Source organism: Hyperoodon ampullatus (assembly GCF_949752795.1).
Source record: "Hyperoodon ampullatus genome assembly, chromosome: 14".
Taxonomy (NCBI): Eukaryota; Metazoa; Chordata; class Mammalia; order Artiodactyla; family Ziphiidae; genus Hyperoodon; species Hyperoodon ampullatus.
In genome coordinates this window covers 39,148,236-39,175,048 of record NC_136927.1, presented here as the reverse complement: position 1 = coordinate 39,175,048, position 26,813 = coordinate 39,148,236, and the positions used below count along the sequence as shown (strand labels likewise).

The 26,813-nt window shown below is 48.1% G+C and overlaps 1 protein-coding gene across 1 annotated transcript; it reads right to left on the bottom strand.

Moving 5' to 3' along the window:
* Positions 1–1,832: 1,832 nt before the first annotated feature.
* On the bottom strand, positions 1,833–26,689 carry SCNN1G (sodium channel epithelial 1 subunit gamma). The gene is made up of 13 exons (XM_079718364.1): positions 26,628–26,689; positions 22,954–23,301; positions 20,725–21,034; positions 19,073–19,263; positions 17,976–18,079; positions 15,261–15,424; positions 7,127–7,225; positions 5,467–5,584; positions 4,816–4,894; positions 4,675–4,732; positions 4,428–4,486; positions 2,996–3,071; positions 1,833–2,705 (listed from the first exon to the last, which is right to left on the bottom strand). The coding sequence occupies exons 2-13, from the start codon at positions 23,268–23,270 to the stop codon at positions 2,325–2,327; spliced, it is 1,956 nt and encodes a 651-aa protein (XP_079574490.1). The 5' UTR covers positions 23,271–23,301; positions 26,628–26,689; the 3' UTR covers positions 1,833–2,324.
* Between the last annotated feature and the right edge of the window lie 124 nt (positions 26,690–26,813).

Genomic DNA, 26,813 nt, shown 5'->3' with positions numbered 1-26,813 from the left:
AGAAAGCTCCAACTTCTTGGGGTAAGAGAAAGTATGGGAAGACTTTACAGAGGTGGTGATATCTGTACCTGGAAGGATGAGTGGAGGCAGAGAGAGGGCAGTATTTGGCATTACAGGTGCACAAGGTTCAGTGCTGGGCAGGAAGGAGACGGCTGAGCCGTGGGGTGTGCGCTGTATGCTGGGGGAGATACGGGAGACTGTTGCCTCCAGAGGCTTTTGGCCTCAGCTTTGACAAAGCCAGCAAAAGCTGAGCCTCGCTGAAAGTGTTCCTGCCTGTGATGTCATGCTGAGGTGGGTCAATTCCATGAATCTGAGGGCCTGGCCCCCACCCCTCCTGCTTTGGGGAGGAGGAGGAATCTCTCTCTGGGCAATGCCCAGGCGGGCATCCATTGCAAGTTCCCTGTCGGCACTGGCTGCGGCCACCCCAGCCCAGCATGGACAGGAGCCAGGCTCCTGCCTTTGGCAACCTGATGCTTGCCTGCATCAGCCCTGGCTTCTGAGCCCACTCCTCAGGGGAGCCAGGGTTCATGGTGACCGTCTCCCTGCTGGCTGCCGTGCCTCCTAGCAGCGTCCCACCCGTGAGGGCCAGAGGAACCACTGCAGGGGGCAGAGATGGCTCTGGCAGCCACAGGTCTGAGGTTGGGTTGGACCAGGCAGGGTCCCCCAATCCCTGCTCTTTCACCAAGACTTCTGCCTCTGCTTGAGCAGGAAGCAGACCTGAATGCGGGCCTCTCCCCACCCACGGATGTGGGTGGGGAGCCTACCCCTCTTCCCACCCGAACTGACGTGAGCCTCACACATAAAAGGCACAGACACTGATTGGATGCAAAATGATGGAGTGATAAAATGCAGAGGGTTGGGGGCGTGGTCTGGAGTCACAGTGCCTGGGTTAGAATCCCAGCTCTGCAACTTCCTAGTTGTCACACTGAGCGAGTAACTCAACATTTCTATGCCTCAGTTTCTTCATCCATACAGTGGGATACCTACTTACTGTGCTAGTCCAGGGGTTGGCAGGTATTTTTTTCTGTAAAGGGCCAGAGAATAAATACTTTTGGTTTTGGGGGCTGTAGAGTTTCTGTTGCAGCTACTCACCTCTACCAGCTATGGTAGCACAAACACAGCCATAGACAATTAGTGAACGAATGGGCGTGACAGTGTTCCAATAAAATTTTATTACGGACACTGATATTTGAATTGCATATAATTTTCAGGTCACAAACTGTCCTTCCTTTGATATTTTTAATAATATTTAAAAAAAACCCACCAAAAACCATGCAACTCACTCTTAGGTCACAAGCAAAACTAGGATTTGGCCTGTGTGTTGTCGTTTGCAGTCTCCTATGCTAATCTCTGTGAGTGCTTAGCACGGCGGCCAGAACACTGCCCTTGAGCTGATGTTGAGCACCTACTATGCGCTTAATACACGTTAGCTATTATCTCCCTGGAAGGTGTGAATACGCCAGGAGGCGGCTGTCCCCGTGGCTGGCTTGTTGGTGAGGCGCAGGCCATTGGTGGGGGTACGGGGTCTGCCTTGGAGGGGGCGCAGCCGAGCGGGTTATCAGGAGATAATCCGTTATGGCTCGCGCTACCACTGGACAGCAGTGTCCACCAATGTCCTTTCCCTGGCCCTTCTCTGCTTGAGGAAAGGGCCCAGAGCCTTGGCTTAGCTGCCCAGGATATGTCCCACACCCACCCTGGAGTGAGGACCTCCTGTCACACCCCCCAGGCCTCCCTCCAATGCACCCTTCCCCTCCACACACTCCGAGCACTTTGGGCCAGCTCCTGCCTCAGGGCACAGAGCAGACCTCGCCCCAATGTCAGTGACTAAGCAGTTTATTCACAAACTCCAGTTTATTCACAAGCTCCAGGCCTGAAGCCTCCTCCTTCCTATCTTTGGCACCAGGCAGTGATTGTCAGGCCTCAACACCTAAGGTCACATCCTTGGGTCCCAGCCCAGGCTGGGGGAGTGGCTGAAACCCACAGCTCGGGGCTTTGGAGGAGTCTTTGTCTCTAAAGATCTGGCGAAGAACTCTGTCAGGCTTCACTCCTGGCCTTTGTCCAGGCCGGCCGTGTTTCCTCGGCCCCATCTGTCTCGGTAGCAGATATCCTAAGGGTTTGGGCTGCAGGAACTATCTCATCCTGGGCGGCTGCTAGCATTGCTGGGTGGGGTCCAACAGTCCCCTGCGCATGCCCAGGCCCCACCTTGTTCAAAGTAGACTTGTAGTCAATGTCTCTGAGAAGCCCAGAGGGTGTGCAGGAGACAGGGTCTAAGTTCTCAGACCATGGCTGGTGGTCCTGGCTCGGTCTCTCTTCCCCTGCCTGCCTCAGGACTCAGCTGGCACCTCAGTGCCTGTGAGCTGTCTGGAGAAGGCCCTCTCCAAGCGCAAGGTGTTGTATCTGGGGGGCGGCGTGCCCGGCACCTGGGCTGCTGGGGCTGGAGGTAGGCACAAGGCAGAGGTGAAAGTGGGCAGGTCATCGTCTATATGGAGGCCCAGGTTGTCCTGACCCTGAGGGCTGGGGGGAGCCTCGGGGCGGGGGGACGCCTGTCTCCGGGCCCACCACTCCTTGGCTTTGTGCCACTGGTGGCGAGCGACGATGGACAGGGAGTCGATGAAGAAGACCTCAATGATCTCAATGACGCAGACGATGGAGCAGCTCAGCCACAGGCCCAGCTGGCCACCGATGTTGGACAGAAGCATCTCGATCTGCAAGGGAGGCCAAGCCAGACTATCAGGAGGGACCCCCACCAAGTTGGCTTCATGCAAAGACCCCAATTCCCAAGGGAGTCACTGGCTAGCCCTGGCCCCGAACAGGTTTGGGGGAAAATGGGGGCAGCCTTCCTGTCCCCTCTTACTCTGCCTTATCTGAGGCTTGGTTGGCCTTTGGTGGCCCTACGAGCTCAGGCTGGATCCCCACAATCTGACTCTGCTCCCCAAGGCCAGGCAGATGCGTACACTCGCAGACCCGGGACAGGTCCCAGAAGGAAGCCACTCACGCTGTTGGCAGGGCTCTCCACGATGGATCTCTGGTTCAGGTCTTTGTAGAATATCAAGAGTTTGGCCAAGTCTGTTCTGTAAAGATTCCAATAGGCAGGGCCAAGGTGAGTTGGAGGCCTTTGCACTCTACCAGATGGACAGCCTCTCAGCATGGCTCTCTCTCTCCTGCCCAGCCCCCAGCACGGACCAGGCTCTGAGCTCCACAGGGTCTTAGAACCTGGTTTATGGGTTTCCTTCTGCACCACAGAGAACATCTCTGGCCTGGGGCTGGTTCATTCATTCACTCAAAAACCATTTCCCCACCTGTAGACTAAGTTCCCTCAGCTGCATTCCCACAGCACAGTGTTCTTCATTAAACCTTGACATTGTAGTTGTTTGATTGCAGTCTAAAACATGTACGGGAGACAGGCAAGTGATGTAAATGAGCGAGGCAGGCTGGGTATAAGGTCATAATTATAACAACCATAATAACAGCTAGCATTTACTGACCACTTCCTGCGTTGCCAAGCACTGGAAGAACTTTATGTGTTCCAAGAACCTTATGTGAGTCAACTTATTTAATTCTCACAACAACCCTATGAGGCAGGTATGTTTTAATCATACCCATTTTACAGATATGGCAACTGAGACACAGATCGGATAAGTAACTTGCCTAAGACTACACAGCTCATGATTGGCAGAGCTGGTATTCAAACCTAGAAAGATCTGGCCCAGGGCTGGGCACTGTGGAGACAGTAGTGGCCCAGAGAGATGTAGGTTCACACGGCAATCCCCCCACCCTCTCCCATCTTTGTCTCCACCTGCTGAGGTCCCTGAACTCTGCCCTGGCTGATTTTTGCTAAAGGTCCCTTGGAAGTGAATTTCCATGTGGAAAATTCAAGTGGAATTAGAAGCTGCATGGCTCAAAGGAGTATTTTTCCAAGTGGGTCAAGATACATCAGGAAGCCATGAAATAAACTTACTGGGTTATGACCAGTACCTTTTACAAAATGAAATAGAAAAGATCAGATTGCATCCACAGAGAGATTCGAAATTTTTATCAACTGATACGGGCACTAATCATTCAGAATTGTGCTGTGACCAATCGGGATGGATGTAAACAATTGGTTTGGTACCCGAGTGTGCAACATTTGAGAAGCAGCCCGAATGCTTTGTACATCATAAGGGAGTACTGTTTCATGACAATTTTATTTCAGTTATGTATTCAATGGGACACAATGGAAAAAGTATTTTCATACTGTGGGTCATGGTCAAAAAGTTTGAGAGCCCCAGGCCTCGAGCAGGGCCTGGCTCATGATAAGAACTCAGTAAATATTTGTTGCATAAAGAAATAATGAATGAATGAAAAGGAGATTGGCACTGAGGAATCAAGTGAGCAGGCTGGGACGGGGGCTGGCAGAAGCAGAGGAAGCAGGGCGGAGGTCAACTTACTTGTTGAGTTTTTTCTTTATTTGGCCTTGGTCCCAAGTGAGAACGGACAGCAACCATTTCTGTGGTGGAGAAAGAAGTGGCCTGGGGATGCCTGGAGAGACCAGAGCCAGCCTGTCTGCCCTCCCCTCTCAGCCCCAGCCCCTGACCCAGGCCTCCCCTGTGGATCACCCCTGAGGCCAGAGGACACAATCAGGACATGAGGCTCCAGGCTGAGGGCTCCAGGGGGAAGAGCGGACAGAGAACTCACCTCGGAAACCTCAGATGGCCACTGTGCCAGACTGGTGGTCAGCGTCCACTCCTTAAAGCTACGTGGAGAAGGGCATGGAGTGAGGGTGGGTGGCCTGGCCCAGCCCAGCCCTGCTCATCCCACTGCTTTGGGTCCACTCACCTGCAGGCTTCCTTGCACACTGACTGGCAGCCCAGCTCTCCCCGGACAAAGTCCTTGTGCAGTTCGTAGTAGCAGTACACTGACGGACAGAGTGCAGGGTGGCATGAGCTTTGGGGTCACAGGACCCTTCCTAGGGTTTTCCAGTGGTGCCCCCATAGTCTCCTTTTAATGATTTCACCTTCCACTTTCTACAAACACTAGTTCTCGGGAAACAATTTCTGGCTTGTGATTTTGAGAGACAGAATACTGCCACAGCTAAGAACATGAGTTGGGGTCGGGGGCAGGTTAGCAGCCCTTGCTTTGGGTCTAGCTTTGTTGCTCCCTGGCTGTGTGACCTTGGGCAAGTTGCTTAACCTTTCTGAGCCTCAGTTACCTGTTCTGTCAGAGGATACTATGAATAGTTCCTACCTCCTGGAGTTGACAGAGGTGGTCAAGGTTTTAGCACAAGCTGGGGTGTAGCATTTGATCCTTAATCAGAAAGTAGAATTCAAGCCAGGCTTCACGACAGGAGTGAAACTGGTCGTGTCTCTCTATCAATATCTCCCTCAGGCCAAAGGCCATGGGGCAGGGTCCCAGGAGCGCCTTAGCTATTGCCAGGGCTGGGCTGACCCCGCTCCTGGGGTGTGTGAGGTGGGGGTGGGTCTCACTCACTCCAGTTGGGGTGCTGCTGGTAGTTGCAGTAGTTGGCTCCCTGAGGTAGAGGCTGGCTGAACTGGGCACACCCACATTTCTCCACCATCTTTGCCTGGAAGCACGAGTGAAGGCAGATCTGAAAGACAAGACCCAGGAATTCCCTTAACCTCCTTGCACGTGGATGCCAGAGACCCCTTCCCTACATCCCTCAGTCGGAGCGGGTCAGCTTTCCACAGCCTTGGCAGACAACATACATGTACCCCTCATGTCACAGCCGATAGGGCCACAGGGACAATGCTAGAAAATTTATTGGGAATGTAAACAGACGTGGAGGCCAGGTTGAGCTAGAGCTGCGGTGGTCATTTTCCATCATGTAAGTGCTGACCCAGATATAAGTGGGAAACTCGGAGCAGGTGCTAAGAAACAGAGAGAAACAAACCCAGCCCCCAACTTTCCGATTCTCAGGTCCAAGCCCTCCAGGCTGGATCCCTGGGGACCATAATATCCATGAAGCTTATAGCATAAAAGCTAACGGTGTGGGCTCGGAAGGCAGGCTGCTTGAGTTCAAATACCAGCTGTGCTACCTCCCAGCTGTGTGACCTCAGGCAAGTTACTTAATCTCTCTGATGCTTTGGTTTCTTCATTTTTGAAATAAGTATAACAAGACCTACTTCATGAAGTTGTTGTGACTATGAACTGAAAGATGTAAAGTGTTTTTAAATGGTAGCCTCTCACTAGATATTATCCAGAGTATCTTTCCAACGAGCTGACCGCCCCCTCCCCATTTTTTTTCTGGTCTTGAAGTCAGTGTGAATGTGTTTCTATTTCCTACAAGCAGACATTGTCTGACTACTGGTCTCTTTTCACTCACTGTCTCCACCACCCCTCAGCTCAGCTCTGGTGGAAGCTAGTGGACTCAGTGCACTCAGGGTGCCTGGTCCTTTCGTTCTGCTGGGATGATTCTCATTGGCTCTCTTAGTGTCCTGGTGGGAGGCAAAGGGCAGACTGCCTGAACAGGAGGCAGGGTAACAGGTGATCTCACTCAAGGGTTGCCATAGGTAACACACTAGCGGGTGGTGGAGACCATGGGGAACCAGAGAACATATCTCGTTTGATAAGGCCACTCCACCCACTGTTTATCCTGTAGGAATATGGGTCCAATGTTCCCAGATCTTGTTTTTCAAGAGAAGCTAGAAATCTGGGTTTTCTTGTGAAATTCCCTGTCTTTTAAACACCATCCAGAAAAACCAGGTGAGCAGGGTGGAAGGGACCTGGGATCTGCCACTTAGCAGCCCCTGATCCAATCCAAACTCCCCTGGTGACTGCTGAGGAGCACACAACTTGCCCAAAGCCATCAGTGGGTGAAGGGCACCCCTCACCCAAGTGCCTCTCCCAGACTGCTTCCTCCTCCTGTCCCTCACTCGCCAAGGCCCATTTAGGAAGTGGATCTCAGCTGTACATTCTGTTCCATGCAAACCTCAATGAATCAATTAAGCTCTGGTTACAGATGGATTGAAGAGGACCGGAACCAGCTGGCATCATTTGCTCTTGAGGTCCTTGGATGAACCCCAGGATTCTAACCACAGTTCCCAGTCCCAGACACACCCCAGCCTATATATAACTTTGTTCCCTGGGTCCAGGCCACAACCCGGGGCTGGGTGCTGCCTCCAGTCTGTACCCGGAGGGAATACGTAGCATTGTAGATGTTCGTGATCAGCACATCACTCCAGTCCTCCATGCACCGGCTGTAGGGATCACTCAGCTTGAAGGACTCCGTCTGTAATCACAACAGCACACATTCAGTCCTGATCTCCCCCAGGACCCAGACAAGGGGCATTTCTAGCAGCTTCGAGGAGCTGAGCAGCTACCCAGTCATTCATTTAACAAATATTTATTGAGCACCTACTAGGAGCTTGATGCTATTCTAGGCATTATGGAATCCACAGTGATTAAAACAGACAAGTTCCATGTACTTGTGGAGCTCACATTCTAGTGGGGTAGACAGATGGTCAAAAAGCAAATAAATCATTTTGGATCTTTTTTGATAGTGATCGATGAAACTGGGTAGAGAGGCTAGAGGGGTTGGGAGGAGGGGGCAGTCTTTCCAAAAGTGATTAGGGAAGACGTCTCTGAGAAAAAGACACGTTGGCTCGACATGGAATGGCAACAAAGAGCTGGACTTGCCAAGAAAGGTAGGAAGAGGATTAGGCAGAGAAAGCAGCAAGGCTGGAGGCGGGAGAGGGCCAGGGTGGCCGGAACGTGCTAAAAGGGAGAGCCGTCGCTGGAGACGAGGTCAGAGAGGGATGCCAAGGCCAAATCATGGCGGCCTCCTATGCTGTGCTGAGAAATTTGGGTTTGGATTTGGTTTTCAGAATGTAGTGAGCCACTGGAGAATCCACGGGGAGGGGCTGGAGGGATTAGAAAGATGAGCAATGACTGTGCTGCACAGGGTCCTTGTCTCAGTGAAGGACTCATTTCCTACCCTCTTGTCTTCTGGTCCCAGAAGTTGACTTGAAAAAATGGACTTTCTTAGAGAGGACCAAAGAATACCCAGCAGAGCAGAATGATACCCTGATCAGAGGAGGTAAGAGCATGGTAACTCACTGTTCGAAAGCCTTATTAAATTATATTTTATTATGGCTTACTACGTTTGGTTCTAGCTTAATATTTGTCACTGCAAAGGAACAATCCAGACAAGCCAATTAAGAAAAAAAAAAAAAAAGGGTAATGTCTCCCAAGGGGGAATAACAACTGAATATACTGTGACCATATCATAGCTAGGATTTGGGGTGTGTGTGTGTGTGTGTGTGTGTGTGTGTGTGTACAAAGAGTTTTGTTTTGTCTTTTATGAAATGGGGTGGGTAAAGGGCAAATGGATGGCAGATTTATGGGAGGGAAGAAAATTCTTTTTCCTTTGAAGAGTGGATGCAGAGAGAGAAAGGTGATTGGGTGGGGGGAAGGAATCAAGAAGTTTGGCGCAGGTAGAAACTACAGACATCTCAAGTGGCTATAATCTCTTTCTGTTTGTATTATAATTCATCTGTTGACCCATTAGTCTCCTTCAATTAATTGCAAATTAATTTGCCCTCCGGGGCAAAAGACAGTGCTCATTTTAAAACGTTTAAACAGAAGAAGCAGAGAGGAAAGTAGCCGTCTGGTTTCCTCTCTTCCCCCGGGTACCCACTCCAACAGGTCAGATCTTGATCCTGAGATCCAGACACACATCACACGTTCCCTTTGCCCTGCAATGTCCTCTTCTCACTAATAATAAAGACTGAGTGTCTTTCCACGTCAGTACAGAATAAACAGACTTACTTCATTCCTCTACTAGCTGGGTAGCAAACTGATTTAGAGCCTCTAGTGCATGCCAGGGCTGGGCTGGGATCCGGGCACGAAGATGCCAAGCAATGGCTTCCCTCGAGGGCACCTCCATTCAATGCTACCCTCTAAGCTTCTCCAAGCAGCAGTCTCCCTGATCGGATGTCCCTTGGAGCCCCCAGGCCCAGGATGTCCACAGAGCCTAGAGCGTCAGCTACTAGGTACAGGGCTCTACCTGCCTGTGGGGAGAGTTCAACAGCCTGGCATCTAGGGGAGAAGGTCCGTCCACACAGGTAAGCCCTGTGCAGCTGGCAAAGGTGGCTGAGGCTCTTTCTACTTTGAGAACCAGGCCATGGACCACTTCCAGAAAACCGATGTGAGAAGTCATATTGTGATTTTTATGCTTTTTGAGTACTCGATGGCCCTTTACTTTGCAACGATGCTTATCAAACTCAGAGTTCCTGGGTTATTCAGGTTACTTCCTGAAACACCTGGGGCTGGGGCAGATGGGGCCAACGGCCTTTTGAGAGGGGAAGAGAGGTCTTTAGCTTCTCAAAGCCACAGCTAGATGAACTTGGACAGAGCCCTGGCTTGCTCTCACTCTCTCCCCCGCCGCCTTTCACTCCCCCACTTCACTGTCAGTTTACCAGAAGTGCTGATCTGGGCAGCGTGGGGAAACATTTTGGCTTCTGTCCTGACCCCTAGGGACCCCAAAATGAGAATGGGTATATATGTATGTGTGTGTGAGAGTGTGTGCAAGTTTAGATGGATAGATAGGTAGATAGATAGATAGATATGTGTGTAGCATGCACAGGTATGTGTAGGTGTGATTAGGCGTCTGTGTGCACATGTGTTGTATGTGGGTGTATGGGGGAGCAGGAATCATTTATCAAAATGAGGTCCTATCTGCTTCCTTCTGAGAATCCTGGGGTGGGGGGCAGTTGCACAGAGTCCTTAGCTCACCTCTTTAAAAGTATGAACTGTGCCAGGGAAAAGCCCAGGTGGCAGCAGGAGGCTCTAGGTGGAATTATGGGTGTTTTAACTCATTTTTCTTTTGTTCTGTTTGTAAATTGTAATAAATTATAAAAGTTATTTGTACTGTTATAAAATAATTTATAGATATAAATAATTGTAAAAGTTATTTTTACGTTTCTAATCAATGGAGGAAAAAAGAATTATGAAACATATGAAGTTAGGACTACTTGTTAAGAATTTGGAGGAATTCTGCATTTCACATTCTGCAGAAATAAAATTCTAGTGGGTTAAACTATTAAATGAAATAATAAAATAACCGGAAGGAAAATCAGCTCAGTGTCTGATCTCAAGGAGGGAAAATCCTCAATAAACATAGTGACTAAAGAAGAAAACAAAGGCTTTGACTATGTAAACATCTGATGTTTTTGCCTGTGAAAGAGTAGCATAATGAAAACTAAAATAAAAGCACACACTGGGAAAGATATTTGCAACACATATGGCAAATAATTAGTACTTTCTATATACTATATGGAACAGATCAATATCTTACTCAATATCTCACTCAGAAGGGTGTCATGAGGACAAGAAAAATCTTCCCTACCCCCTCTTTTTGGTTCAAATATTTTCCTTTCCCTTCACATTTCTTTTCTTAAAAAAATGTACAGTAATAGCCAATATTTTTGGAGCACCCAATACACGCCAAGCACTGTTTTCAATTTTCACATGAACCAACTCATTGAATTCTCACCAGACTATGAAGTAACATTATTATCATCCCCATTTTACAGATGAGGTAACTGAGACACAGAGATCACACAATCAAAATGCAAAGCTGGGGTTTGGACCACAGTTGTCTGGCTTCAAAGTCTGAACCCTTAATCCCTGTTATACATATGCTTATGAAGAGAAGTGTGTGTGCATGCTTTAAGATAAAAATTTCCCTGGTGGTGCAGTGGTTAAGAATCCTCCTGCCAATGCAGGGGACCCGGGTTCGAGCCCTGGTCCAGGAAGATCCCACGTGCCGCAGAGCAACTAAGTCCGTGCACCACAACTACTGAGCCTGCGCTCTAGAGCCTGCGAGTCACAACTGCTGAGCCCGCGTGCCACAACTACTGAAGCCCACGCACCTAGAGCCTCTCTGCAACAAGAGAAGCCACTGCTATGAGAAGCCCGTGCACCTCAATGAAGAGTAGCCCCTGCTCGCCGCAACTAGAGAGAGCCGCGCGCAGCAACGAAGACCCAACGCAGCCAAAAATAAATAAATAAATCTTAAAAAAAAAAATGTACAGTAAGATTTGCAATGACAGTGAAGTCTCGCCCCTCTCCGGGGCCTGGCTCCACACTCCCCTGGGTGAATTTGACCTTGCCCACTTCCTCATCTCTCATTCGTCATCCAACCTATTGTACTTTGGTCTCTGTTCCACTCCTTCCACTGAAAACTGCTCTGGCAGAGAACCGGTGACCTCTTGGTCGCCCAACCCAACAGCTTTTGCCCTTTACCTTGCTTGACCTCTCAACTGCGTTTGGCACCCTAGCTAATACCTTCCTGGAAACCCTCTTCGTTTCTCTGACACCAACCCTTTCCAGCTTCTGCTGCTACTTTGGTCCCTCTATTTCTCCATTTTCTTTCTGCTCAGCCCTTAAACATTTGCATTCTGTCTCAGGTCTTGGGTGATGGCATTTCTTTCCAAGTCTAGAATTATGCTAGAGGTAACCGCCCCCCAACCCCGCCATGGCCCCCGGATTTTTCTCCTGAGCTCCAGGTTCACAGCGTCTATGGGCAGAACGTTTTCACCTTGATTTCCCAAAGGCACAACAACTTGGGTATGTCCCAAACTGAAGTGGTTATCTTCTCCCCCAAACCTACCCTTCTTGTATTCCCTAATTTAGAACCGGGCACTTCCATCCACCCCACTACCCAAGCCAGAACCTAACTATCAATCTAAATCCCCCAGGCCTTTCCTCAGTGACCTCAGTTGTCAAACCCTGTTGCTTGTAATATCTCTCACATCCATTCACTTTTGCTCATCCCCACAGCCACTGCCTCAGCTAGGGCCTCATCATTTCTTTCTAGTGTTACTGTAAATACTGCGCTGTCTCCAGTATCTTGATTGCACTTCAGCCAAAGTGGTTTTTCAGAATGACTCACTACATGGCTTCAAATCCTTTCTGCGACCCCTTTGTAATTGCTATGCCCTTTGTCTGGACTAGCCTTTCCTGATACTATTTGCCTGATGATTGTCCTTTAAGAATCCATCACCTAGAAAGCCTTCACCAAAAGCTTCTGTCCTGGCTCCCAACCATCCATCCATCTATCCAACAATATTTACTGAGGATCTACTACGTTCTAAGAACTGAGCCTGGGAACAAGATAGAGAAGGTCCCTGTTCTCACAGAGCTTGGACCTGCGTTGCAAATGTATGTTATCTTCTCTTAAAGGTGAATCTTTGAAGGTAGGTGCTCTGTTGTATCCATCTCTGAATATCCAGTGCTTTGGACACACATGCCTCCGTGAATGAAGGAAGATTAGTTAACCAACTGCCTAACAAACTGAGTCTACCAGTTTAACATGCCTATGGAAAGTAAATAAATAACTAAATAAAAAATAAATAAGAAAGGAAGGAAGTCTAGTTTGTTCGGACTTATTCTAGTGACTCTCTGGTGACTTCTCAGTAATCCCTAGTTTTTTTGTTTTGTTTTGTTTTAAATGCTCATAAATCAGAACTAGAGCTTCCTGACCCTGCTCTGTGGCTTTGATTTTGTATATCTCAAATTAAGTGTAGCAGAAAACCGACCCATGTCTTTGTTTACCATCATCGCTAAAGAGAGCATTTGCTTAACAGTGTGATGAATATTTTTCTAAGCTCAGGGAAGAAAACCAAAGGGCAATTCCTTAGTTCTTGTACTTTCCCAAGCTCTAAGTGTGCAGACACTGTGAGAGGCAGAAGGTAAGAATGTGCTGCAAAGCCCAGGTGCTTCTTCGTGGTATAAAACTGCCTGAGAAACGTTGGATCAAAATGTTCGCTATTCTGATCTGGGAGTTTTGTAATCTGCCAGTGAACAGAGGCATCAGAGACCTGGCTCCTTAAGTAGTAAGCTAAAGGGACTTCCCTGGTGGTCCAGTGGTTGTCTCCATGCTCCCAATTCAGGGGGCATGGGTTTGGTTCCTGTTTGGGGAACTAAGATCCCGCACGCCACACGGTGCGGCCAAAAAAAAAAAAAGGTAGTAACTTAAAGTCTTTTCAAACCACAGTTCGAGCAAGTTGGGGCTCAAGATTTTTCCTTGGGCAATCAGCATTCACACAGCCCAAGTTGGTACACAATACTTCTCATGTTGGAACAAATTTCCCACATTGAACAAAGCCACTAAATGACACGGCTTCACAGATGTGCCATCCTGATGTTTTCTCTTGTCCAGGGTTGTCCTTTGATGGGACATGGTGAGGCGCTGAAGCCACAGATGCCACTTTATCTTCTCTGCTGTCTCAACTTAAATAGCACTTCCTCAGGAAAGCACCCCTTGAACTCCCCTCTTCTCCCTATTAAAAAGCCCTAAATCAGGCATCTCTGTGATATGCTCTCATGCATCCTGTATTTCTCCTTCTTAGCACCTATGATGATTAGAGTTAATCACCTGTGCAATTTTTTGTTATTGATTCTCTCTGCTAGACCCTAAGTTCTAAAAGGACAGCGACAGTCCTGGGGACACTGGTGTAGCCCCAGCATCTAGCACACAGGATGTGCTCAGAAAATGCTTGTTGAATGAATAGATGATGGAGGAATATACAAGCCCCAATGCCCACCATATCACTTTATAACTCACTCTGAAGCCATCATCTATGGCTGTGCTAAAGCGTTGGTGTCATCCTAGCTTTACTTTCTCCTAGGAAGACACACTTTTCTTCTCTCATTCTGAACTACTCAGGTTTCTAAAGCTGAGGTTCCTGAGTTTGTGGCCTCTTGAAATGACCACTGGAGTTTGGTAAAAATACAGATCCTTGGGCTCATCTCTCAGAGACATTGATTCAGTAGATCTGAATCTACTGATCAACAAGTTTGGAAACGACTGCTCTGGAGGAAAAATTTGTGAGGGATGAAGGCTAATATGTTTAATTTGGGATACTGAGGTTGGATATAAACAAAGGCATGAACAAAAGAGTCCACAAGGAAATTTTTTTCCTCCATAAATAGGTGAAAAAATGCCACTAAGAATGACTGTCAAAAATTATAATAGATACCATTTTTTTCTTGACAGATTAGCAAAGATTAAAAATTGGTTAATACCCGTGTGGGTACAACGTTATTGGAGGACAATTTGGCTAATATGCATACTGATTGATATACTTCTAGGAAGCAATCGATGACTACACATCACATTGCACCATTGTTTTTAGTTGTACCTGGAAACAATCTCAAGTCTATCAACAGGGAATTGCTTCAATAACTTATCCACACAATGGACTATTATGGGTCTTTAAGAAGAATGAGGCAGACTCTATATGTGTATTCATATGGAACTATTTCCAAGCCATAGTATCAAGTGAAAAATGGGGCAGAACAGTATTTTGTATTTGCATAAAAGGAGAAATGCTTATACCCACACACACATGCTTGAAGAAGACTATCACATCCCTGGAGAAACATAGAAGCAGCAGCAATAGTCTCTGTGCAGAGGAAGGAGGGAACCAGAGGTCAGGGATAGAAGGGAGATACATCTGCATGGTAGGCTCCTTGTATTGTTTGGGACTTTTACTTTGTGCATATACTCCCTTTAAATAAGTACTTAATAGTTATTCTATTAGAGCAAGAGACAGAGACAGAGAGTGAGAGAATGAGACAGAGTGAGACAGAGACTGGCATAAAAAGACCCCAGGCCTGCAAACAAGAGACTGTACAAGCGTGGCCAGGGGCGTCTGAGCACACTCCTCGCCTTGCCCTTCTGCTTCCATTGGGCATGACTGACTCAGGGATTGGAGTCTGCAGCCCAGATGTGCTTTCATTGACAGGTATGAGTGTTCTCAGCACCTAGTGAGGTCAGAAAAGGTCAAAGACTTGAGGGGAGAGGCTCTCGGTAAATGAGGTGAAACTGATGGAAGTAGGATGGTCCAAATAGACCTTTGATGGCCCAGTGACTTTCCAATAGTGGTTTACATGCCCCAGTGGCCTCTAGGTGTCCCAGAAAGGTGTTAATCTGCTCTATGTATATTAGTGACAAATACATAGTTAGTGCCTGACCAGCACAGGTTCCATAAATGCTGACATTTGTCTCTGGAACAAGGAAGGTTCCTTAAATTCTTATCCAAAATGGCATCCTGTCCTTGTTCATCCATACAAAACATACAAAGACAGCCTTTAGTATAACTACTAGAATGACCACTGGGGTAACCACTGGAAAATATTAGACCATGCTTCCTTTTGAAACCAACACTCTTTTCCATAAGCTGCCCCTCACTGGTTGTTATCCTTCAACAAAATCTGTCCTCCTCATGAAGCCGACGGGATTCAGAATATTCTCTTACCAGGTGCATCCCTATGGAGGTGGCCATGGCCGTCTCAATCTCTGTTCCCACATCCTCGATGAAGGGGTACTCATCCTGCCGATGGACAATCACCTTAGCCCCAGTGGAGGACACCAGGAAGGGGTTGTACTCCTCTTCGTCTATGTACAAGATGACCTGCAGCCCTGGGAGGATAAGGCAGCCTGCTGTGGTCAAAAGCCAGGAGAACATTCCCTGGTGGTAGCCTACCTCTCCCACTGCTCTGGGAGTCTCAAAACCAAGACCCAGGCATTTCCCACAAGTGAAAGGTAGACAAGGGTGAGACTGGAAACTCCAGCCTGACTTGTTCACTGCTCTGTCTCCAGGGCTTAGCACAAAATAGGGCTCAGAAACAGTGTCACTACTGCAGGTTTGCTAAGTATAAGCAAAACTACTACCCTGCCTAAGACACGAATCTCCATGTGGTTCTTTGAGATGGGGAGTTCTGCTGGGCACCCAAAGGGACACACAGAGCTGTGGCTGCTTAAACCCTCGGGGAGAGACACCAGTGGTGAATCCGATCACTGGCCTAACTCCTCTCCCTGCTCCCACTCTTTCTTTTTTTTCTTGCGCCTGCAGTCTAATCTGAGCCCAGCAGCCAGAGGGACCTTTTAAAATCAGGAATCAGATCAGGTCATTCCCTTGCCTGAAACTCTTTAGTGGCATTTCATTGCATACATGGGGATGCCATAGAATAAAGTCCAGAAACCTGACTGTGGTTCTCAGGCAGATGATGATGCCTCCCTCCTCATTCCACTTTCCCCTTCCATCAAGAAGCTCCAAGCACGCTGGTCTTCTTTCTGTTTCTGGAGCTACCAAATCCATTTCCTTCTTGGGGTCCTTGGACTTGCTAGTGCCCAAAATGCTCTTCCATGGACCTTAATGCGTATTTTCCATCTTTAAATAACCCTCCTCCCAGAGGCCTTTCTGGACCTCCTTATCTGAAATAAACCCCCTATCTCAGCCCCAGCCACCCTCTCTACCCTTGCACGTTTTCCTCATAGCGCTCACTAGGATTGATAACCAGATAATATCTATGTGCTTGTTCACTCATTTATCTGTCTCTCTGCAACAAAATGCAAGCTCCCTGAAAGCAGAGATGGCATCTGTCTTATTCACCACTGTGTCCCTAAGACTTGGAAGAGGGCCTGGCATACAGAAGACACTCAATAAACATTTGGTAAACAAATGAGAGCAGGGCCTATATGAGTTGAAAGAAGAGAACTTTGAGAGTTATTCTGACTTCTTCTATTTGTAAGTAAAGGACACAAAGCTCAGAGTGGGGAAGCGATTTGCTCAAGGTCACACAGCCCACATGCAGCAGAGCCAGGATTGTGCAACAGTTCCCAGACTACTTCTTCCCACTGATGTGTGTGCCCTGAATTATGATTTCTTGCAGATTTGGTAAGAACACAGAGAATACAGTAACAAAGATGAGGAGTCCAAGTGGGTTTTCCTCCATGACAGGACCTTGCCTTTCCTTGTAGGAGCATATCTATGTATCAAATCATGTTCAATTTGTTTAGGACCTTTCAGGAATTCCTTTTGTAGGAAAACCAGCCCAGTCTGTTGAGTTCCTGCCTTCTCTACAAAAGTCACAGTAGTAGAGTAGTAGTAAAACTAATACTGGAGGTAGTAATTATTGGTGGTGATAGTAGTAGCAGCAGCAATGGTAGTAATGGTAGTAATAGTAGTAATGACAACCACATCTAGCATTTATTGTGTGTATAGTATGTGTTATGGACTGAATTTTGTGTCTGTCCGCAGGTTGCCCCCTCCACCCTATTCATATTTGAAGTCTTAATCCCCAATGTGATTGTATTTGGAGATTCAGACTTTAGGCAGGTAATTAAGGTTAAATGAGGTCATAAGGGTGGGCCCTAATCCCATAGGATTAGTGTTCTCATAAGAAGAGGAAGAGACAACAAAGCTCTCTCTCTCCACAGAAGACAGGCCATGTGTGGACACAGAGAGAAGGTGGCCAACTGCAAGCCAGCAAGAGACTCCTCAACAGAAATGGAATTTGCCAGCAACTTGACCATGGATTTCCAATCTCCAGAACTGTGAGAAAATAAATTTCTGTTGTTTAAGTCACCCATCTGTAATATTTTGCTATGGCAGCCCAACCAAACTAATACAGTGTGTATCAGGTCTTATTCTAAGCGCTTTTTATATTTTGTCTTCTCAATTACCTTGTATCATCGATACTATTATTATTCCCTCATTATAGATGAAGGGGTGTAACTTGCACAGGGTCACACAGTGAGTGGCAGAGCTGGGTTTTGGCTCCAGAATCTGTCATCTTAACCAAGATAAAGGTGTGTTTCCTTCCCTAATCTCCTGTTCAGCATGTCTGGATTTAAGTCCATCTGGAAGCTGCCTGCCCAGCGTTACTCACTCCAGTTATAAGCTTAAACCCGAGTGGTTTCCCTGGGAGAAGAAACCCCAGGGTTGTCCCTGTTGCTCTCTCAAAAGCAAAGAGGACATGTCAAAAAGGAAAACAGACTCTGATAAAGAAGGAAAGAACTGATATGGATGTTGATGGAAACACTGCAAGAAGAAAAGTTGTGCCCCAAGTTTCTGGCCAGGTGGGGAAAGCCTGCATCTCTGGAAGGCCTAAAGCATCTCCAATTGTCCTGCTGCCAGCATGCTTGCCATTAGAGCACCCCAGGATCTCCTTGGTGCAGATTTCCTTACCATAGTCACTGCCTCCCATGGAGGTGCTGAGCATAGTCTCATTTTGTCCATTGTTGAATGTGTAGCAATTCCCATACATTGGATGGTGGAAACGTGTGAAGTTCCTATTTGGGGGAGAATACAGGTCAGAAAAGGGCCATGCTGGGAACTCCCTTCATGCACCTGAGCTGAAGTCCAAATGGGCAGTGCTAATGGGCCAGCTCTCTTTTGTGGACAATGGATGATAGACATGACTTACTTCCCCCATCTTTCCTCTGATAGATGATGAACAAGGCCCCTCGTCCAATTGACACATGTTGATGTAGAACTGCTCTCTGCTTTCTGTTCTCCCTCTTAATCTTCTCACCTCCATCTCCATCCTGACTTGGCATTCTTTGTGCCAATATATCTGCCCCCCACTTCCTCTACTCTTGAATTTCTCAGCCAACACTTGACTTTTTTCCATTCCAATTCCTAGCAAATGATCCTCAGAAAAGGAATCACATCATATGTGTCCTTATACTGACTTTAGAACCCAACCTTCAGGGAGACACAATTCCAATCAATCAGTTTTCACAAGGGTCAGTATATCAACTAACATATAGAAAGGCTTAGTATTTCAAAAGAATGAAGAAAGCCCTTCAGATAAGCAGGAACACTTTAGAATGTCCCATGACTGCCCAATCTCTACCAGGAATATGAGTGTTATCTTAAAGGTGGAAAGTTCTGAAAGTTCACACATCTGTACATAGACTTTTCTTCCCTCCGTCTTCTTTCCCTCCCTCCTTCCTCCCTTTCTTCTTTCCTTCCTATACTAGATCAGTGGTTCTCACTGGTATGTGTGATGGTAATATACAAGGTTATATGTCCACCATCAACTACTCTGTTTCTGTGAGTAATTTAATGAATTTAAGGATATTTTGACTCTACACCATCTCCACCTTCCTCACTGATTCTAGAGCTGAGCTCCTGTATAAGTCATTTTCCAAAACTCAGGGTCAGTGAGGAGAGCACCTGTCGCTCCCAAGACCTCTAGTTGAGTTTCAGGTGCATGCAAGGAGCCCAGCACTCAGAGCCGCTGGTCCTTGGAGCTGAGAGAGCAGCCTTCCCCTACTGACCTGGCATCACAGGACTCCCCATCAAAGAAGCAGGTGACCAGCAGCTCCTCAGCAGAGTAGCTCATGTTGATTTTCTTCTCCGGAGACACCCGTGCCATGATGTTCATGTAGTGCAGCTTGTACCACTCCCGGATAGCATTAACCCCCGAGTTGAAGGTGTAGACTGTACAGCTGGATGTGTCATTTGGACACTGTGAATAGGAGGAGACACCAGGATGAAACTATCAGCCCTACCAGCGGCCTTCAGAAGGACTGTCAGGAACTGAAACTCTAGATCAAACACTCAGGGGAACAGGAGGGATATCTGGGGCAAGAATGGGCTTCTTCTCACTTCTGGGGCCTGGGACACATCATCCTCAAGCCTCAAGGACCAAGAAGGGGCTGAGTAAGGAAGGACACAGAGCCTCACTCTCATGACTCCCTACCAAGCGAGAAGCAAGATCAGCTTCTTCAGGGTCCCCAGACATCCAGGCTTCGACTGATTATGGCTACTGAGTTCCCACCCAACTCTCACCATTTCTTATTGGGTCAACAGTCCAGAAATCGAGATTCTAGCCCAGACTCTGCTACGACCTCTCTGCAGAATCTTGGGCAAGGCATTACCTATCCATTATTTCACCTACAAAATGTTGACCAAAATACCATCCTTCCCCACCTCACATGGTAGTTGGGAGGACCAGCATTTAAAATACATAATAATGAGAGTTTTATAGGGAAATTGTGGTATATTCCAGATGTTCTCATCACACAGGGCCTGAAAACTCTCCTAAAAGATGGACACCAAAGGATGGATTTTGGTATCAAGGAGAACTTTATCTTATATAAGGACCCAGGAAGATTTCAAAAAGGCTCAGTGATTTAGAGAAAGGGCCATTTTTCCCCAGGATTTGCAACTGGAGCCATGAGGTCTCACAATCAGCAACCAAGACTATAAAGTGGAGGTAGTTCTCATCTTGCAGAGGTGGCTGGGGCACAGAGAGGAGGGTGATGGTTGAGTTTGGCCAGGAAGGCAATGGAATTCATTTTTGGTGAATGGCTGCTTCTTCAGAGTCCCTCAGATGGGACCAAGAAGGAGAGATGAGAAGTCAATCTTTAGCACCCCATGAAGGCAAGTGCTGCTGGGAACACTGTGTTTCTGCTGCTCATTATCTGTTTTCTTCCTTCTGGTATCTGCACTCCAATTTTGCTTTGGTAGAATTTCCTTCCACCCTTTGGATACAGTCAGCTGAGACTGTCCATCAAGATGTCCTACCCTCTGTGAGCCATCAGGTGACCCAAACTTGGCCAATCAGATAGTCCCCAAATGGGATCTGAATCCATCTTTATGGTCGGATTAACAAAACGACTGAAAACAGTTGAAGCTTATTTAATCCAGTAGCAGTATCTGAAACGACTTTTCATCATTCCTTGCCACCGGGATCCCTGGATCTTCCCTAATTTCTGTCCTTCAAGGGGCCTCCATGAGCTACTGGTTACCTTCTAAGACATTTTTATCTTAAGATTGCCTGGATCAGTTTCAGTTGCTTACAGCCGATTCACCCTAACTGAGTGTGTTTCTTCCTGTGGGACTATAGGGTTAATGGCAAAGGAGAAACCTCCCTGGACCCACTATCCCATCCCATTCCCCGAAACCGGGAGGATGTGCATCTTACCAGCTGGAATCCCACCACCTCCTTGGAGTCATGGACATGCATGACGTCTGATGCCTTGTGAATGATTCTGCCCCTGACTTTCCGCTTCCGTCCTGTGCGGAAGTCCCTTGCCTTGCTTGTCTCCCCCTTATCGAAGGCCAGCAGTGGGATCAGGTTGAGGAATTTCGACCCTGTGCCCTCCCTGGCCGAACTCCAGGACTCTGCCTCTCGGCGTTTCCGAGATATAATCTCTGAAAAGCCATACAGGGTCTTCAAGGTCCCTCTGGTCTCCTGTTCCAAATCGGCTAGAAGGTCCCGCACGGCACTGTACCTGTCAAGGTGGGAAGGGGGAGTCAGGGATGGGAAACCCCTCTGGCAGAAAGCTGGCACTTCCCCATGCTGCTTTCCATCAATGTGCGTCAGCCTGTGCCCATCACCTCAGAGCCCTTGGCCAAGAAAACCAGGCCTTTTATAATTTGCCCCCTCCAATGTGACCACTGGCTCAAGTAAATGGGGCAGGCTCCCATATGACCCTTGTGTGACTTCCTGTGGTTTCACCTTTGCCACCACTGTCTGCTTGCTCTCAGGGTGTGTTGATGAGTTTGCCCCAACCAGCATTTCTGGAGTGGTGACTGTCAGGTGCCTCCCATAAACCAGCCACAGTGAAGACAAGTAAATAACTGCTAACCAGGAGTCTCCCCAGGGGGCAGGCTCTGTCTCTACCCAGCATACTTGCCCCTGCCCATGGGTTCTCCTCGAATCAATGCTGGGAGGGAAGAGGTATAACTGTTACTTTGACAGCCCCCAAGAACACAGAAGCGTGATCTGGAAGTTGACTACATGAAGAATAACAACACCATCTTTTAATTTTCACAATACCAAATGGTCCTGGCCTCCCTCTTAACTCTCCCCACTCTCTCTCTCCCTTGCTAGGGGCATAGGCCACACAGCATAGTGACTGAGCGTATAAACTCCAGAGCCAAAGTACCTGGGCTCCAGTTCCCCATTCTGGTTCTGGATGTGTGACCCTGGACAAGCCATTTAGCCTTTCTGTGTCTCAGTTTCCCCACCTGTAAAATGGGGTTATTGGCAAGAGTCAATGAGTTTATTCTATCTATCTATCCATCCATCCATCCATGTATCTCTGTGTGTATGTATGTATGTATATACATATATATATATATACACACACATATATGCTATTAAATGGTCACTGTGATTAATTTTATTAGTGTAATTATATCTGTTAATATTTCAATCCTCTACTACAACATCAGCTGCACTAGGACACAGACTGTGTTTGGGTCATTCACTTCCATGCCCTAGAATCTAGCACAGTGAATGACAATTTGTAGATGCTGAGTAAAAGATTCTGGAACAATGGATGAATGGAAGAAAGGAGGGGGGTGGGAAGGAGGGAGGGTGAGGTAAAGGGAGGGAGGGAGGAAGGAAGGAAGGAAGGAAGGGAGAAAGAAAGAAAGACAGACTTTGAGGTGGAGGATGAGTTTAGACCTGATTTTGATTTTGAGCTTTGCCATCAACTCATTGATGACTCTGGACGAGTTAGTTCCCTTTGATGGTCTTCCTCCCCTGCTCTTCCCTTCTCCCCACCCTCACACCTGCTCTGACAAATTCTGCCAGATTCTGATGTGCCTCACAGATCAGTTTTCAATAATCCTGAGGATTCCAATGACCCATTTAGAACAGGTCCTGCAGCAGACAATTGGGCAGTACCAAGGGCTGATCCTGCCCAGAGCTCAGTGATCTCAATTAGTGGGGCTGGGTTCGTTCAGATGAGCTGAGATGCTTCTGGAAGTCACCTAGGTGTCATGTCTGAGTCAGCCTCCAGCTCACATTCAGGGGAGAGTGAGGGTGTGAGCTTGGAGAGCTCAGGGGAAATGGCTAAGCTGAACTCTGTGTGTGTGTGTGTGTGCGTGTGCGTGTGTGTGTGTGTGTGTGTGTATATCTCCAGGGTTGGAGGAATGCTAGTTCATTCCAGGCCCAACCACCAAGCAAAAGTGATTCTTGCAGCCTCCCTCTCTTGCCTTCCTTGAGCTAGCCCATCCTCAGAAGTAGCTGATGGACTGAAACCTTGGTACAGATTTCAAACCTGGGAGAGGGCAGTTTCCCAACACTGGCAATGAATTCAAATTTCTAAAAAGCATGATTGCAGGCTGGAGTGTGTCACCTTTGGGAGGGGCATTGGCACCTGCAGGGGGCGTGACCCCCCTCCCTGTCCCTGCCTCTTACCTGTAAGGATTGATGTTGCAGATGGTGACAGCAGGAAAATCCAGCTTCTGGAAGTGGACTTTGATGGAGACAGAGACGGTGTAGAAGGATGAGATGAGGAGGGCACACTGCCAGAAAATGAGGGCCACGGCTGTCAGCGTGAACAGGATCCAGAGCAGGCGCCGGAGGCGGCCGCGGGACACCACGATGCGGCGACAGCCGTGGGTGTTGGTGTTCAGACAGTACCACCGCATCAACTCTTTGATGGTAGGTGCCTGAGGTCCCCTCACGGGCAGATTCTCCTTGATTTTGGCTTTGATCTTCTCTCCAGCAGCCATGGTGAAGATGGGACTTGGTGGGGCAGACAAGCTGGAGGGGCAGAGAAAAAAAAAAGCAGGTGAGTGGGCACAGACTGGAGGCTGGGCACTGGGAAACACCAGCCCTCATGTCCTCAGAGGCTGCCTTCCTCTTTCCCTCTGGCCTGGACAGTCTGCTTTGAGGCCTTGGCCCTTGCTCCAGGATATTTGCTTTTGGGCCACCACAGCTGCCAGAGAGCTGCCTCCTTCTCTTGTGGCCCCCAGGTCAAGCTGTGTGGAGGCTGGGTGAGGTGTAACCTGTGAAACCACCACACGGTTTGCGGGACCTTCCCCCTGGGCGCTTGGAGCAGGAACCCTCAGGGCAACCCCATCCCAACCAGCCTCCACACCCCTCTTATCAAGCTCCATCGTGATTAGAGCATCGAGGGGTCTGATTTTAGTGTCTCCATTAGCTTGCCTTCCTTAGGGCATCGTTCCTGCCTTGCCCTGCCTTCTGGTGCCCAGCTCAGCGTCTGGCACAGAGCAAGCACCTTGCAAATCGATTCTAACAGATAAAATCTGCCAAGGGAATTTCCGGGCAGCCACCCTAGACCATGTCCAGTCCCTTCCCAGCCCAGCCATATCTTCCCAGCCTTTTCTCAGCTGCTTTACTGCAAGTGGAGTGTTTCTGTTTCATTTCTGTTTCACTTCTCTTTACAGTCAAGCCCTTAGTGTTTCTAGAGCACCTGATATAATAATAGCCTACAAATATTGACCACTTAATATTTGCCAGGCACCATGCCATATTTCCTTGATTCTAAGAGAATTTGGAGAATACACTTTGATTTAATAACAACTTTGTCTGGGGAAGAGTGTTGGAAAGCAAATGACGGCGTTTATCAATATACATGCTGCACCTGAATTACAGAAACTTTACAATGTGAAATAATAATCTTTTAAAAAATGAACTAAAATAATATATAGTCTCATTAGCCTCACAAATGCATACAGTCTCTCTCTCCATATATCATATATATAATCAATCTCTCTCCAAATATATATAATCTCTCTATATATTTCAGTTCATGTTTCAACAAAGCCATAAGGTAGGCATACTATTATTACTTCCAGATTACAGAGGAGGAAAATGAGCTCAGAGAGGAGGAGTAACTTGTGCAAAATTACACAGCTAGTAAGTGGAGGCGCTGGATTGGAACCTTGAGGGGCCTGGTATTGTGCTGGGTGCTGCCCCCTCCCCAAGACAGTTAATTAACAGTCCGTGGGACTAAAGTGGGGGGTGGAAAGAGATGGAATCCTGAGCTATTTAATTTCTAAACTCTGGGTAGGTAGTGTGGCCACTTCCTAACACTAGTATTGGTGAGCACTGGTACTGGGGAGGGGGAATATGGAAACTCTGTTTCCTATGCCTACCGTAGGTGACAGAGGCAAATTAGGATATACTCGAATTTGGAGTAGGATATACAGGGTAGTCCCCATGCCCCCCAGAAGGCCTGGGTCTGGGACAAAGACTATAGTTTGCCCCATCACATTCTTCAGGCAGGATTCCGGCATTGAGGAAATACTTTTTCTCCACCCTGAACCCATGGGATATTATCCAAAATCGGGAGCTGGGGCAAAGGTGGGAGGCTTTCAAGTGAATGATGTTAGTGGGTTTCAGGTTTATGATGGCAAGGATGTAGAGTGCTGTGGGAGGACGGTGAGACATCCAAAGACAGCCAGACCACTCGAACCCTCCACAGACGTATATGATCTTGCTGTGATCTCTGACCCTCAAAATTATGCAAGAAGCCTCTTGGCAAGAAGAATGTGATTCACTGTGTTTTATCATTTAAAATATTGCCCATCCTCATCTCCTCTCTCACTACAATCCAAAAGCAAAAATTAGCAAGAGTTTGTTTTAAGAAACCTAGATCCAGGTACAATTTCCTGTCAAATAACACTGCAACCCAGGGAAGATTTTCTCCTCTGTGAATGTTCAACAGAAACTGTGATTCTGGAAGCTTCTGTCATCAAACCCTCCATTTTCTCACTGAAGATAACTCTTGGGGTCCCTCTGCCCCGTCAGCCCCTTCCCCAGGACTACGTTGACCCCAGTGGATCAGCCACCAATGTTAGTGAAACCACAGGTGAAAGAAGGGAACCCATCTTGCACAGCATAAAACATACACATGTTCACACAAATAGTATTTCAACTTATAAACAAAGCAAGGTGTAGCTACCTTTAGGTTATACTGCTTGATTAAACATGATGCCCTTGTGGAAGAATTAGTAGCTGACACCCAGCACTCACTCTTCTAAGCACTTTCCAGGTATTAACTCATTTAATTTCCACAAATATCTTCTGAGATAGGCACCATAATTTTCCCCATTATACACATGAAATTGAGACACTGAGAGGTTAAGTAGCTTGCCCAAGGTCACCCTAGAAAGTGGCTGAGTTGGGATTTGAAACCATGTCTTTAACTACAAACTGCTTCTCAAATAATAATAATAATAATAATAACAGTAACAACAACAGCACCAGCACGAACAACAGAAATAATAGCAGCTATCATGTATTGACCCCTTACTCTACCCCCAGACTTCCTCCTCCTACTCTTTCCACACATTACCTTATTTAATCCCCATTATTATTATATAAGGCACAGAGGAGAAGACTGAAGTGCAGAGTTTAGGCAACTTGTCCAATGCCACACCGGGAGGAAGGATTAAAAGAATTCTCTGGAGTCCCGGGGTCCCTCATGATTCTCTACTGCACCCCTCTCGCCCATTCCCGACCTCAACTATCCCCTAGACCTCAGTGATGGAACCCAAGCATTGGGCTCGGGGCGCCAGACCCGCGCTCCTCCCGGGGGGCGACTCTGCAGCCCCTGCCCTCCCCGCGCCGAGAGACCGGAGCCACGTCTGCCCCAGGGCAGCCGCGCTGAGGCCGCCGGAGAGAACCCAACCAACCCGCTTCAAGTGTTTGCTACATTCTGCAACCCTAGTCACCACAGAGAAAACATTCCAGAGGGGAAAAGGAACGATCGCGGTCAGGTCCACGCGTCTCACCAAGGCCAGGAAGGGAATGAGCGGGTGCTGGGTGGAGAGACGAGGCGGGGCGCGGCCCCGGACACCCCAGACCCGGTTTCTGAGTAACTCAGAAACGTCTCCCACCCCAGCTCTGCGTCCCGGGCCACGGCGAAGGCAGACAGCAGAAAGCTGGACCGAATGGACTTGGGAAGGTGTCCCAGCATCCCAGGTACCGGGAGGCAGCCCCGGGCTGATGCCCGCTCCGCCGCCGACCGGGAGGACAGTGTCCGGGAAGCCCAGGGACCCCGAGGCCACTCCGGTGCCTGAAACCCCCGAGCTGGTGCGACCCGACCCGGCTGGGCTCACCTCACTCAGTTCCGAAGGGTCCGCGGCTAGCGTGTGCACGATCCGGGTGCGCTCTGCTCTGCTCCTCGTACAGCGAGAGCATCCCGCAGCCCCAGCGTCCAAGGCTCCTGTTGGTTGGGCCCCGCCTCCTGGAGCCCCGCCCCCTGGAGCCCCGCCCCTCGGACCCCGCCCCCGCCTGCCCAGGTG

Excerpts from the sequence above, each read along its gene's own strand:
- SCNN1G (XM_079718364.1), bottom strand. The coding sequence starts at position 23,270 with ATGGCTGCTGGAGAGAAGATCAAAGCCAAAATCAAGGAGAATCTGCCC. Across the intron at positions 21,035-22,953 it reads TGCAACATCAATCCTTACAG|GTACAGTGCCGTGCGGGACC; the intron begins GTAAGAGGCAGG and ends CCACCTTGACAG. Across the intron at positions 15,425-17,975 it reads CATGGGAGGCAGTGACTATG|GGCTGCAGGTCATCTTGTAC; the intron begins GTAAGGAAATCT and ends TTATCCTCCCAG.